We start from the raw sequence: 15,004 nt of genomic DNA on the forward strand, positions 1-15,004 counted from the left end.
ATGCCAAGTTAATTAATATGGGAGAAAATACACTGATAAGTTTTACTGTATGTGTTGTAACTCATTTATTGTATGCTATTATTGGGTGAGTTTATTTCAAAGAACTTTTATTCACAGACATTTTACAACAACTATCTAGTCTAAATAATGGGAATAAACAAAAAACTTACTAAAGAAAAATACTGTAAAAAAAAGAATGGACTATCATAAGGACTTCCTTTTTAGCTGTAATATATAAACATTTTCAATAAATAATTTTCTATCCTATACTAGTTTGTATGAATATAGGAGGATATATTGCTGTTTCTCCACGCCATTTATTTCCAGAGAATATGCCCGTGAAAATCTCAAAATTGACTGAAATATTTCTAAGTAACAAAATTAATCCTAAAAATCACAATATTTTATTATTAAGTGTTATATATTTATATTTGAACCTACAATATATGCAGTTACATTGCTAATGTATTATACATATATGTATTTAAACTGCAATGTATATAGCATATAACGTTTGCCATTACATAACTGTTTTTTAGAGTCCATCTTTTTCTATTTGTTTGTTTGTTTGTTTGTTTATCGTGACTTTTTATATATATATAAAGTCCATCATTTTAATACTAGCATATTTGGGACAACACCTCAAATTCCCAGAAAGGTAATTCAGAATGTTTTTATAACTTAAAGGAAAACTGGGAAAGAAAAATGTACCCTAAAGCTGTGAATATAAATGACTCTGAACATGAATTCTTTCCTCTTCATATTTCAATCAGCTACTCAGAAAAAATAAAGCATCAATTACATTTAGAAGCACATTAAGAAAAGATCCTGATATTTACCACTTAATGACAAAAACATGAAAATAAAGTTCAACTATATTTTACAACTCTTCTCCCTTTTTTATCTAAATACTGAATATAATAACTTATAGTAGTCAAAGATGATAGCCTTAAAATATAATAACTAGCCTATACACGGCAAACATAAAAATAGTTTCATTTCTGTTACAAGTAGAAATTTATTAGATAGGTACTCAATAAAATATAGCTATATTTATTCCACCTATGGGCATGATGAGAGAGGGAAAAAGGATAAGAAAGATGCCTCCGCTCTACATTCACTCAAGTTTAGCAAATGTTAGTTGCTTTCCCTACCATTTAGAATTCCTTTTATATAATTTTGTAACTTCTACAGTCAAACTTAGCTAAATTTTGGCAGAGTTTTTAATATTATCAGTTATAAATTAACTTACAATACCAATTAAGGAACATACTATTGGATTAAAAGTGTCTTATCAAGAATGACTTAATAGGATACCAATTGTTTTTATCATCTACTACACCTGTATATGAGCTCAGTTAATAGACCAAGGATTAAAAATAAGTGATTATGCATAAGTTATTTTCTATAAGAGTATTTTTAGTACCAATATAAGTGAATAACTTCTTTGATATCCAGCATACCACTTAGAACATTCATAATTTATGTAATGTACCTCATGTAATGTTTTATACAAGGAGCTCACTGATCCTTAATGACATGTCAACTCTTCTACTATAAACTGTTTTTCAATAGTTTATGAAGTTTTTAAAAATCACTGTAGGATAAAACTTGAGTTAATAATCATCTAGATGATAATGTACATTTTTTTAAAGTCATATGACATTTTACAAGAGAGTGATATATTCGGTTATTATCTTCATCTAATAGAACACTTGCAATCCTCTTTTGTCCAGTCTTATAAAGAAAAATACTGAAAAACTGAAATTTAAAATATTAGACTGTAAACAAAAAGTGATGCAGTTAAGATAAAGACTAGTGAATATTTAACAGATTCTAGTTACAGAAAAAGATTTTAAACCAGTATCCTATCAGCTATAATGTCAAGATCAGATGTACTGTTAACAAATGAAAACTTAGATTGCTTCTCCCTGGTTGATATACACACATTAGTTATTTTAATACATTACAACAGTCAATGATCAATAGCACCAAGAGCTGACAATCAAAGACTAGAGTTTTCAAGAAAATTGTTACCCAGGGTGCTAGTAAATCCAATACAAAGGGATGTAATCAATAAAACAGATCAACTCACATGAAAATAAAAAGCAAACAAATCATTATTCTATGGTCAAGAGTCCCCATAAACCTACACTATTATCACTAAAAGCATTTATATAATTTCTATTTGTGTTTAATACTGTTCTAGAGTTTATACCAAAAAAGTGTTAACTACAGTGAAACTGAAACTATCATTGTGGATTTTACAATTTAAAATTAAGATCATTCTTCTACAACAATTAATTATTGTATCCAGGGATGACTCTTAGAGATAGTCAAAAAAAAACAGAGATTCTTGAAATAATTTTGGGTTGAATAAAATTTATGAAATAGTCATATAAAAATAATACTGCAGCAAGTTCCACTTCCACCTGAGATATAGAAAGCCTGAAAGAATGCCACTCATAACTAAAAACAAAACAAAAAAACAAAAAAAAAACAAGAAAAAGCCAGATAAACTATATATAATATTACATTTCTTAGGCCCATCAGAAAGCTGAGATCACAGGGCACTAAGTAGTCTAAGATCCCAAGAAAGACAGATTACTCCCAAACACAAGATACACGGCCTGCCTCTCCAATAGCAGAGCATGGGGGGGAAGATGGAGCTGACATGCAAAAGAGTAAAGAAAAAAATCAGCTAAAATTTTAACAAAGTACCACTAATCTATTTTCTATCTCTGTAGACTTGTCTATTGAGGCCATTTCATATAAATAAAATTAAAAATATGCAGTCTTGTATTTGGCTTCTTTGATTTGGCATGTTTTGAAGGTTCAACCATGCACATCTAAAAACTTCATCCCATTTTGTTAACAAATAATATTATGCTGTATGGATACACTATATATTGTTCAGTTGACAGACATTTGACTTACACACTGAAAACTATAAAACATCATTGAAAGACATTAAAAACCAAAATAAACGAAAAAACATTTGTTTCATAAATCAGAAGACTTTAATATTGTTAAAATGGCAATACTCTTTAGATCAATCTACAGATTCAATGCAATCCCTATCTAATCCCAGCTGCTTTTTTTTCCCCCCAGAAACTGACAAACTAATCCTAAAATTCATATGTAAATGCAAGGGACCCAGAACAGACACAACTTGAAAACGGACAAAGCTGGAGAAATGACACTTTCCGATTTAAAACTTACTACGAAGCTAGAGTAATCAAAACAATGTGATACTGACATGAAGACAGACACAGAATTCAATGAAATAGACTAGAGAATCCAGAAATAAAACCTTATGCTATCGTCAACTGATTTGCAACAAGAATGACAAGAAAATTCCATGGGAAAGACTAGCCTTTTCGACAAATGGTCCTAGAACAACTGGAGAACTATCTGTAAAAGAACAAAGTTAGACACCTCATATCATACACAAAAATTAACATGAAATGGATGAGATGTCAATGTAAGAAATAAAACTCTTAGAGGAAAACAGAAAAGTGAATCTTTGTGACTTTGGGTTAGGCAATGATTTCTTAGATACAATACCAAAATCAAAAGTGATAAAGGGAAAAACAGGTAAACTGGACTTCATCCGAATTTAAATCTTGTGTTTCAGAGGGCACCAGGAAGAGACTGAAAAAGACAACCTATGGAATGGGAGAATACATTAGCAAATTATGTATCTGACTTGGATCAAACCAACTAAAAAATGGGCAAGGACCTGAATGCCTATCAGTTTAGAGGTGTAAAGATGTACATATGAAAATCTTTATAAATCATCCAAAGAGATGAGTCAGATATTCTCATGTAACTTTTTCCCAGCACCATAAATTACATTGAGTCTGACAGTTTTGACTTTAAAAAAAAAGAGATAAGGGGGAAAAAAAGCTGAAGTCAGCATATATGGGTATCACCCGATTTTTTAAAGTTCCCTTTATGCCACTTCACTTTTACAAAAGACCTACGTTAGTACCTGTTTTCACTAACTGAAAAAAATACAAAAAGGATTTTCGCATTTATTAAAAAAGGTGAAAGCAAAAACAGCATTCAGTGTTTATTTTACAGTGAATCATCACAGAGATAGTATATACCAGGAGCAGTGACAATAGCACTACCAAGCTCCTTCCCCAGGAACTACACTCAGCATCTCAACATCAAAATGCCATACTTTGAACTGGGTGAGCATCTGTACTTTACCTTGATTTATTTTGTGTATTCACTCTATGCCATTTAGGCTTACAAAAGGTTTCATTAGGAACGCTCTACTTTTTGTAGTGGGAAAAATCTGTATTTGAATTTGGAAGCATCTTGAATTAATTGATATGGACTCAGTTTAAATCCCTTCCTCTAACTGGCAACTTATATTATCTCATGAAATTGCTAGTTATGTCCTAAAATGAAAAATTCTAAATTCCAAATTTTTATGTTATACTATATAAATTTTTTTGGAAGATGTCTTTATTATGGAAAATACACGGAGTGAGTTTTTAAGTAAAGTTAGCTAGCACCGATGATATATTTACCTAGTATAAACTTGCTGGAACCATTGTTCTGTTTTTTTTTTTTTACAACATATTTTATTTCCTCCATCCCCCGCCAAGCTCTATTTATTTATTTATTTTTAAAGATTTTTATTAATTCTCTTATGTAAAATTATGTGCTTTTTTTGGTCATTATTTCAGATTTATGACAGGGTTAGCTTTTTCTCTAATATGACTTACTGGGTTCTCTGTTTGAGTATGAATTAATCCTCCTATTTTCTTATTATCTTTTTTCTTAAAAGCTAGTATAATATATCAAATAACTGTGGTATACACCTGAAACTAATATACTATTGTATGTTAGCTATATTTTAAAATTCCTATAATTTTCACTGTTTTATTAATTTTATTCTCATTTTGCATTTAGAATGACACAATAAATATCTGCATATTCCTATAATATAGTAAACACAGTATTTTTAGAAAGGGAATATTTGTGTCAACTTAGCACATTTTTTCTCTACCTAAAAATTTTAGAATTTAAATAAGCCTTTACAAGTTCCAATTAGCTAGTATTCCATTTATAATATTTAACTTTATACAATTAATTTAATTAGATTTTACTATTTGGAAAGATTTTCTTTAACACAAAATTTATAAAACATAGTCCCAATATAAAAATTATGTCAAAGAGATGAAGTTTATAAAAATAAGGCCAGTCACACAAATGATTTCATGATTATAATCAGTAGCTATTATTAAAGCTCAGAAGTACAAAAGAAGCAGAATTGTATCTCTACCACACTTCCACTTGGCCTCTAAGAACACAGCCACATTGACATCTAAAACAAGACCTATTTACCTACTCAGTAAGAAAACTGATAACTAATAACTGGGAGGAAGATTAAATTCGTTAAAACCAGGAGGCCCCTCAAGAAATCAGGCTGGTGGATAACTATCTCAAAATAAAACCTAGAATGTAAAGATTACCTCCGCAACTTTTGGAGGTACTCCATCCCCAAGCACTTCCCTGATGAAACAGTGCTGGCCCATGTAATATGAGAGTCCACAGGTCCTCTTGAAGGCATCTTTCAGTCGTTTCAGCTCTACATCTGTAACTATAATTCAGAAATAGAAGGCAGGTAAGAAAAGGTCTCTCAAAATCTTTATAATTTTTCAGCCCAGTTTCTAATAAAATTGGCAAATGTTACTTATTTTTCCAGGTAAGCAAAACAAACCTAAAGATATTTAGTCATAATTCTAATGTTTTCAAATCTAGTATAGGAAGCAAATATGAAAAGTCTTGACCCACTATCTTCAATCAGTAGAACATTATATCATGCATGCAAATTTCAGGCGGGGACAAGGAAGAGGCAACAAGTATTTCAAATTAGCAGGTAAGCTAAAGGGCATTAGATTCTGGCATTACTATGTTTCAGCAGCAATGCTCATCTTTCCTTTGAGATAATAATTATATTTGTACTCCTTGAGCACATATCTATCCATGAGGACAGCCCCCAGTTTAACTTAGATTTATAAAGAAAACAAACTGCATATAGATGATTCTAACAACCTAAAATTTTTAGACACATATTATCAAGAAAATTAATGAACCATTACTTTATTTTACACATTGAAGTGTTTTTTTTTCACTGAATAGAACAATCTCTGTATACAAGGACAGAAAAATAAACACTCTAATAGTATGCAGTCAGTACAATGAATACAATGGAGACATAGAAATGATACCTTTAGTCCATGCTGGAATAAAGAAAACTAGACAGAGAGGATGATTACATAAAATTTTAATTAAAGGCTAACCCAAGTAAAAGAAACAAGGGCATGCTAGGCAGAGATAAGTTTGTTTCAAAGTACAGTGATGTACAGAGCATTTGGATAATTATATATTACTAGAAAATAATAAACAAGGCAGGAAGTAGTAAATGATAAACCTAGAGAGGCAGTCATTGACATAGTAACAGAGATTCTGTTCTATCATAATAAGGAAGGGATACAGCCCAATATAATTCAGATACAAACTCTTGGCAGAAAGGAAACAAGACACAGTCAGATATGATTCAGAGGAGATGTTCAGGGTGGTGGATGGCCGCAGACTCAGATACAATTCAGATAGTTCATCCTACCAATATGTAGAGAACTGAAAAAACCTGGAAGCAAAAAGTAGACTCCTACTTTAAGAAGAAAAGGAGCTAAATCTGGGAAATATCTGGAAGGAAAAGTCAGTAGAACTTGGAGCTTGAAAACAGAAGCAATTTAGAATAATACCTAGGATTCTGTCCTGGGAAACTTGAAAGATAGTATTATCATATAGAAAGGAAATGTAAGAAAATGAATGTATGATGAAGAAAAGATGATAAATTCTGGTAAGAATGTACTGAATGTGAGGAAGCTTGGAGAGATCCATTATGTTTATACAATTACACATGTAAAGCTTAGGAAGGGTTTAATGGGAGTCATCAGCATATAGATGGCAATTAAAACCATGACTAAGAAACACAATGAGACAGAGACAAATCTGAAAGAGACCAATTCTTACAGTGAATGCAAAGGAAGAAATAATACTTAAAAGATGACTGATAAGAAATAGTTATAACAGGTAAAACAAGAGTGTGGTCCCCAAAGGATGTGAAAAGGGGACTAGTCTACAGTCTCAAGGCAAAAAAGGACTAGCAAGATAAAGACTGAAGAGTGCCTGGCACATATATATTATCATTCGATAAATGTTTGTGGTAGGGAGGGAAAGTCCATGGGTTCAATAATATGTCCTGCAATGAATGCTTAAATAAGTAGCTGAAGAAAAATGTGAAACTAGATGTTAATTTGTTAAAAACTGGACTCATAATATTAACATTCCCAATATACTAATATATTTTTTCCTTGTTAGAACACAAAAGTGAAAAACAACAAAGTTTATCTCATAAATTACAGTAATGGAGAAGAAATTACTTCAGCTAATGGAATATCTATTTCTTCAAGATGCTTAATTTTCATTAGTGGCTTTACTAACAAATTAGGATGCTCATAGTCTAGTGGAGGAGAAAAGAAAATCAATCACTGGGATATAAAATGACAATCACATACACTGTTGGTTACAGATTATTTAAAAAACTGGTAGTATGTTTAAGAAAATAGCAATCTTATGACTAATGAGTTCATTTATAACAAGAAAATGAACATACAAGCTTTTTAAAGCATTTATAAGAAGCAAACAATGTCCATGAACAGAAGACAAACTGAGTAAGTTATTACATATACTCAGAATATCAGACACCAAAATATTGCCACAATCCATATTTACTGAAAATAAACAGTATTTATTCAAAATAAACAAACTAACAATTGGTTAATCTATAAACAAGAAGTACATAAAAGTATTCATTGTACAAGCGAAACTTTGAAAACTTTAAACATAAAAATTAAGGCAAGATGGAAAAAGAATAGAATCAAGCCTAGTAAAAATTTAAGGTCAGAACATATTAAAGTAGTTTTTGAAAGAAAAAGCTATATCAGAAAAAAAAAAAAGGAAAATTAAATGTTTTTTAATCTCTTCTCTCCCCCTAGACACTTCACTAAAATTACAGAAAGAATAAAAAAGGATATAAATTCACAAGGATAGGAGAAAGGAGAACTGAGAACCTAAGTGACAATCAAATTTTTCTGATGAACAGAAACTAAAGCAAACTAAAGAAAGTTGAAACCTAAGCACTAGCAATCAAGAAATGTGAACAAGAAGCAAACTAATTTACCCTGACCAGAGCACCCAAAAAAGGCTCCGGAAATGACAGTACCAACTACCACAAAAGCAGGAGGGCAGGGGAGAGTGGAGGGAGCATATAAAAGGTGGAACTAAAGAGAGGTTGGCTGAAAGTCTATATGAGTGGTTATTAATACAAAGCAGTCAGGCACCAATCTACCACCTACCACACAGCTACCACTTTCACACCAATCTTCTATATGTAGGTATATATAAAAAGATCCCTGAAAAAACAGACGGAAATGCTCCATACATGGAAAACACCAGATATAGCTAAAAGTTACAGGAGGGATAATAAGGTATGAAAAAGTGTGAAGATTAAGTGAGCATTTGCATCTAGCCGCCCTCCCTTGATATTGAGTAAAAAACACAGGCTGATGGACTGAGCAAAGCTCTGCTGAGGCCCATGGCAGCCTTTTCCTCTGCACGCGAAGCTCAAAAACTAAAGTACCAAAAGTAAAAACAAACAAAAACTGAAATATTTACAGGGACCAGGAGGGTAATATAAATGATATGTGGGCCAGGAAGGGTCTGTGAAACCCTGGCAGAGCACATATCCCTTTTACAGGGTGTAGCTGCTACCTAAGTTTCAGGCATTTGCTGTAATATGGCAACAAGGAAACCAGGAATATGAATTTTTGTGAAATCTTTCTACTTTAAAATGTTGGCAACTAATTTTTTAAAAATGTTAAACATTCAGGCTCAAATGATTAAGGGCACAAAAAAAAATATGTTCAATCTAATACTGTCTCTTACTAGCTGTGAGAATATGAGCAAGTTACTTAATATCTCCATGCTTCCACTTACTCATTCATGTAAAATAACTATACCACCACCTAATTCCTGGCAGTATTATAAGGATTTAATGAGAGAATATAACATAATATAATATAATATATAGTATATTATATATACTATATAGTATAATAATATAATATATATAGTATATTATACATACTATATATATTATATTGTATTATATTGTATTATATTGTATTATATTATATTATATATTATATTGTATTATATTGTATTATATTGTATTATATTATATTATACTATTTATATTATATTATATTATATTATATTATATTATATTATATTATATATGACTTGACAAGACAGGAAGATAATGGATGCTAAATAAATGATAGTCCAGAAACAGGGGATTTCTAACAGTAATAAGGATGTTCCCTGTAATTTTTTACTCTTAACTCTGGAGGAAAGTCGTGTGCAAAAGGACCAGAGAAAGGAATGAAAAGCTCAACAACAAATTTTTCTGTCCCTATCCTCTTTCCTCTGCACTTCTTGACCAATATTACCATCCCAGCAGTACCAGCTGCCACCTAACACTGGAACAAGAGAGAAGGAAAAGGAAGAGAGCAGAAAAGGAAGTAAAGAAATATCAAGAAGGGGAAGGTAATTTCTGTAGCTCTGACAGACGAGGAAAGAATATTATCATTCACTATAAACAATGTACCCAAGTCACTGTATTAGGGTTGAGCATGAGAACTGTCTCACTCAAAGCCAAGTAAGTCACATTACTATAAGTATTCGTAAATACTTTAAAAGGTCGTTAACATTCCATAAAATTATAAACGAAATGAAATCTTCCTTCATAAAACCAATTTCGCTAATGTTACATAAAAGAAGCAACTCATGAGTCATTTGGTCTTAAGAGATCAGAAGTTCAATCTGGTAATTCTGCTGCATCTACGGGCTACAGGTTGGGCTAAATGTGATATTTACTCAAAGCATGGTTACATATATTTGCTATATTTCCTGTATTTATCTATAAACACTGCTAATCATAGTTGAACTAAAGTCACCAAGACTTCAACACATATTTTATGAAAACTACCTTGTAACAGATTAAAGAATGGGGCTTATTCTATTTAACTCAGGTCAAACACAAGACAGGTTTAGTGTTCACTAAATCCAAGACTTCCCTAGTAGATATTTTTTAAATTTGTTTTTAAAACAGAAACAAGAACAGAAAAATACATTTCACAGTTATGTTTGTCTAGCAGTTTCTAATTACACGGTAATCCAAGTATATTCTGAGTGGCCCATACAACTACATGAAATGTCATGAAAACTGAGGAGAGCTATGTATTTTGCCCAATTATACATACATACATACATACATACACACACACACGTATATATGTTTATATACACATACATCTGTGTGTGTGTGTGTGTGGGCGCGTGTGTAACCACTGGCAATTCTGTGTTGGGTGCTATGGGGGATACAAATATGAACGAAAAAGGGGTTATGTAATAAATCTGACAAATTTCAGTGAATGAAAGTAACCTCACAGGGTGATATGATCATAAATTCCTAACTGGGAAAGTCATAGTAGGTAATCAAGCCCCAGGACTATAAAATATTCATCTTTGCCTTAAGCAAGCCCTGCCCATTGTTTTTGTGCATCTAGGTTAACACATTTTGAAATGCCAGACAAATCATCTATTTTCAGACCCCACAGACCCTCATGGGATAACATAATTGTGTTAACTCTCCTGTAATCCAATCAGAGATTTCTCTTTCTCCCACTTTCATGTAATCCAAATGTGTAAAAGGAACTGCAAATGTTAATTCTCCAGAACATGAGATTTTGCTTCCCAGCATGTTGTCAGTTTGGCTCAAACGAACTTTTATAAAAATTCTCTACAGGTCTGGATGTTCTTATGTCAAAACAAAGATAAAGTATAGTCCTAAATTTTAAAAGCTTAAAATGCATCAACATATATTTGGGTGTTCATTACAGGCCAGGCACTGTTATATCTTTTATTCCATTAGTTCTTAACCCTGGAATCACCTGAGGAATATTTAAAGAATGCTGATGCCCAGGCTCTACCCCAAACCAATACATCTGAGTCTCTGGAAGTAGGGCCCAGGGATTCAAATGTTTGTTAAATAAATTAATGTATAATCTGCATAATGATAACAGAGTAGAATGTAATAACTAGCCTATGGGATATAAACAAGTACTATGGGAACGCAAAGAAGAAATTACAGGGGAGGAATATAGGAAAGTTTCATAAAGGGGGGGGCAGTTCTCATGATAGAAAAATAAGAATGAGTATAAGACAGAGAGCCATGAAGAACATGTCAGATATCAGGATGAGAGTAAGTAATAGCTCAGAGGTCAGAAGATGTTAGGAATGCCTGGGGGACAGTCTGAGAGGCTAGAATGCAAGAGAGGAAAATAAAGAAGAGAAACGAAAGGTATATTTAGGGTGATAAATATGCTAATGAGATTTTACTTTTTCAGGAGTTATTCTGGTGAGAGTGTGAAAGTATAAGGTGTAAAATTTTTAAATACAGAATTCAGACCAGGAAGCTACTGGAAAACTAAATCTGATTTAAGAGTTCCATTAACTGCTCAGTGTTCATATAGATGTAACATATTCCACACTGAAAAAGTTTCCATTTTGAAAAAGCAAGCATGGAAAGATATACATCAGCCCTCGTACAAACCCACTATTTAATTTCATTTTCTAATAATAGAGGAGAAGGAATATGGGCAACTGGATCTCAGTTTGAGATTGCCAGCATTATGGAAAAATATTTACCAAACTGCCCACCATCTGCTCCCTGGCCAAAGAAATAAATGTGTCCTAACAGAAAGAACACGATTGAGAAAAGGGAGAAAAATGGAATAAGAAAGTTAATGAAGAAAATTATTAGACTGAGAAATATTAGACAGAGAGGCAAAGGAAAACAACATACATTTCATTGGTATCCCTGATTTAAAAAAAACAAAAGTTGAAATAACAAGACTGTCACTTCTGGTGCAATAACAAGCTTGCCCAGATTCAATAAGAGAAACCATAAATTCCACTTCTCATGGAACATGGGAGAAGTGTAAAAGTCACAATTGTAAAAAACACGTGGGATAAAACTGTCATAACCATCTTTTGAAAATATCATCTTCCATATACACAAATACTAAGTGTTACATTTGTATTGTTTTTGTTTTTCCATAGGCACCTGAAGAATTCTATATCATAATCTCTTTTAAATATTTACACATCTCTGCAAGACAAATTAGAAACCTAAGTACTAAAGGAAATGGTAACAGCAAAAAAGTGCTACCAAAAAAGTTGGCCCTAAAATAGTCAACTATACAACTCTCCTTCAGGAATAATAAACTATTATAGATGATAACCTCTAGCCAAAGAAAGATCTAAACTAAAGATTTAAACTTCCAACCTAACATCTTAGAAAGGGAATGAAATCAACAGGGAGAAGACATAGAACAAAGCCATGTGAACTACTACCCCATTGGGAGAGAGAGAAATACCACCTGTACTACAACTAAAGGAATCATTTCAGAAACTGGGAGTAACCTAGCCTTAAAGAAAAAAAGAGGAGTACAGAGAGAAGAGACTGTGATCATGATCTATTCCTTTGTAAACAACTTTAGTAACTAAGATCTATCAAAAGAATAGTAAAAAAGACAGACAGACAGACAGAGAAAGGAGGGGAGGGGCGAGGAGAGGGGAGAGAAAGGAAAACACTCCAAAGCAAAAGAATAAAAAAACTAGGCTAGTTCTAAATGACTCCTTGATCTAAGAAAGGTCTCTATCTAGAGCCTTTCTTCCTGAAAGTTTAAATGAAAATTTTCTCTTTTCCCATAGTCAACCCGACTTCTATAATGAAATACAACTTAGCAAGGCAATGGACACACTGTCCCTGGGAAAGAAAATATAAAATGAAACAGAGCTAGAGCTATAACTATTTTGTCATAGATTTTTTTTAAAAGAAGAAAGAGAAGCATAATCTGGGGGGAGGGGGGGTACTTATTTATAAAAAAATTCATTTACAAAGCAGAGTTATCAAGACTAATTATTTAACTTTGTTTTAAACAAGAAATATCTTCAAATCAATCAACCAGAGATTTCGGTTAGCCTCTAATTCCATCATTTTAATGTTGTGGTCCTATACCTACATATTTATTATCTGTAGCCCTAGAGGGTTCCTAAATGCATGTGGTCTACAAGCATAACATTTCTCCTAGCTATTTTTAAGTACTTTTAGCTGATTTTTTTCTGACAATCATTAAATACCTATGATGTGTTAGGCACAGTCAAGATGAATAAGCCATAGTTCCTGCATTCTAATACTTTAAAATTTAGTAAGAAAGAGAGGGACATAACCAAAATAACTGTAATACCAGATAGGAAATGTTAAAGTGCAGGTATTAAAATGGAATCCTAAAATAGGGAGCACTTAATTCTGAGTTGATTAAGAAAGTCTTCCAGGTGAACACACAGTTTAAGTATATATATGCCTTACTGTTAAAATGTACAGCTGAAACTTACTGGATTTCATTAACCAATGTCCCCATACAATTTTTTTTTTAATTTTAAGTAAATAAATAAATAAAATAAGAAAGAATTCCTAGAGGTGGCGACCCTTGTATGGGTTCACCTGGCAAAAATGGGTAGAAGGGTATTCCATGCAAAGAAAACACATATAAGAATGAAGTAGCATAGATAATCAGGAAACTGAAAGCAGTTTTATATAAATGGAGTACGGGGTACAAGAAGCAGAGCTGTAGGAAATGAAGTTGAAATGATGACTGACAGATAAACAGAACCCTGGCTTTAGGTGATTATGTTCCCAGCTACAAGACTGTATTTTCCAAACTCCCTTGCAAATAGAAATGACCAACGAAATGTAGTAGAAATTGATAGGGAGAACATCTAAGAAAACTCCTTAAAAGCTTAAGATAGCTGGCAATATCCTTTTGCTTTTGTCTCTTCCCACCTGGAACTCAGAAGCAGTGTCTTCCCCTCCAGCAGCCAGTTTACACTATGAGTGAACCTAGAATTATAAACCAGATACTAAAGATAGTAAGGTTGAAAAGACAGAAAAGGCTTAGATAACCATGAAATAACCATACAAATACAACCTCTGTATATCCTACCTCCAGATTTGTGTGTAAGAAAAATAAACTTCTATATCTTACCTATTTTCTATTTAATATACATCCGAACTTAATCCTGATAGAGGTATTAGGTACAAGTGTACAGAAGGACACGCTACACTATTCTTGAGTTTTAAACAAAGAACTAACAATCAGATTTATGTTTATAATCATGTTAATGCATTATAAAAGATTGGGAAAAGGCCAGATAGGCCTCATAAAGACTGGCTGAGAGGCTGCTGCATTAGTTCAGACAAGAGATAATGGCCTAAACTAAAAAAGGAGGTAAAGTAAGGCAGATTTAAAAAATGCTGAAGTTGAATGAACAGGGTTCAATAGATAATTGGCTATAAAAAAAAAAAAAAAGAAAAAATGATCTACGATTATTTCTAGATGTCTGCTTGGTTCAAAAGTGCAGTCAGTGTCATTGATGAAGATAAACTCTATAGGAGAATTTGATTAACTCTCCTAAACCCCAGGGTGGCTACATTTGGAGTTATGAAGGAATTACTGTTAAATGAAGTTATAAGGGGCTAATAGGATTATGTCCATATATAAAAACACCAAGGAGCTTACATCCCCCATCCTTCCACATACACATTGAAGGTCATGTGAAGACGCAGACAGAAAGTAGCCATCTCTAAACCAAGAAGAGAGTCCTCACCAGAAACCAAACCCTGACAGAAACTTGATCCTGAACTTTTCAGCCTCCAGAACTGGGAGAAAACACATTTCTGTTGTTTAAGCCACCCAGTTTCTGGTATGGCAGCTCAAGCTAATACCAA

General features: G+C 32.5%; 1 protein-coding gene across 2 annotated transcripts in view; it reads right to left on the reverse strand.

Moving 5' to 3' along the window:
* The window catches only part of USP32 (ubiquitin specific peptidase 32), a 158,010-nt gene that overhangs the window by 109,126 nt on the left and 33,880 nt on the right, over positions 1–15,004 (reverse strand). For both annotated transcript variants that reach the window (XM_016143364.2, XM_016143363.2), the window contains exon 2: positions 5,493–5,620. In XM_016143364.2, the coding sequence (XP_015998850.2) occupies positions 5,493–5,620 (128 nt within the window). The remainder of the gene's footprint in view (positions 1–5,492; positions 5,621–15,004) is intronic.

Source organism: Rousettus aegyptiacus, unplaced genomic scaffold (assembly GCF_014176215.1).
Source record: "Rousettus aegyptiacus isolate mRouAeg1 unplaced genomic scaffold, mRouAeg1.p scaffold_m13_p_6, whole genome shotgun sequence".
NCBI classification, from domain to species: domain Eukaryota; kingdom Metazoa; phylum Chordata; class Mammalia; order Chiroptera; family Pteropodidae; genus Rousettus; species Rousettus aegyptiacus.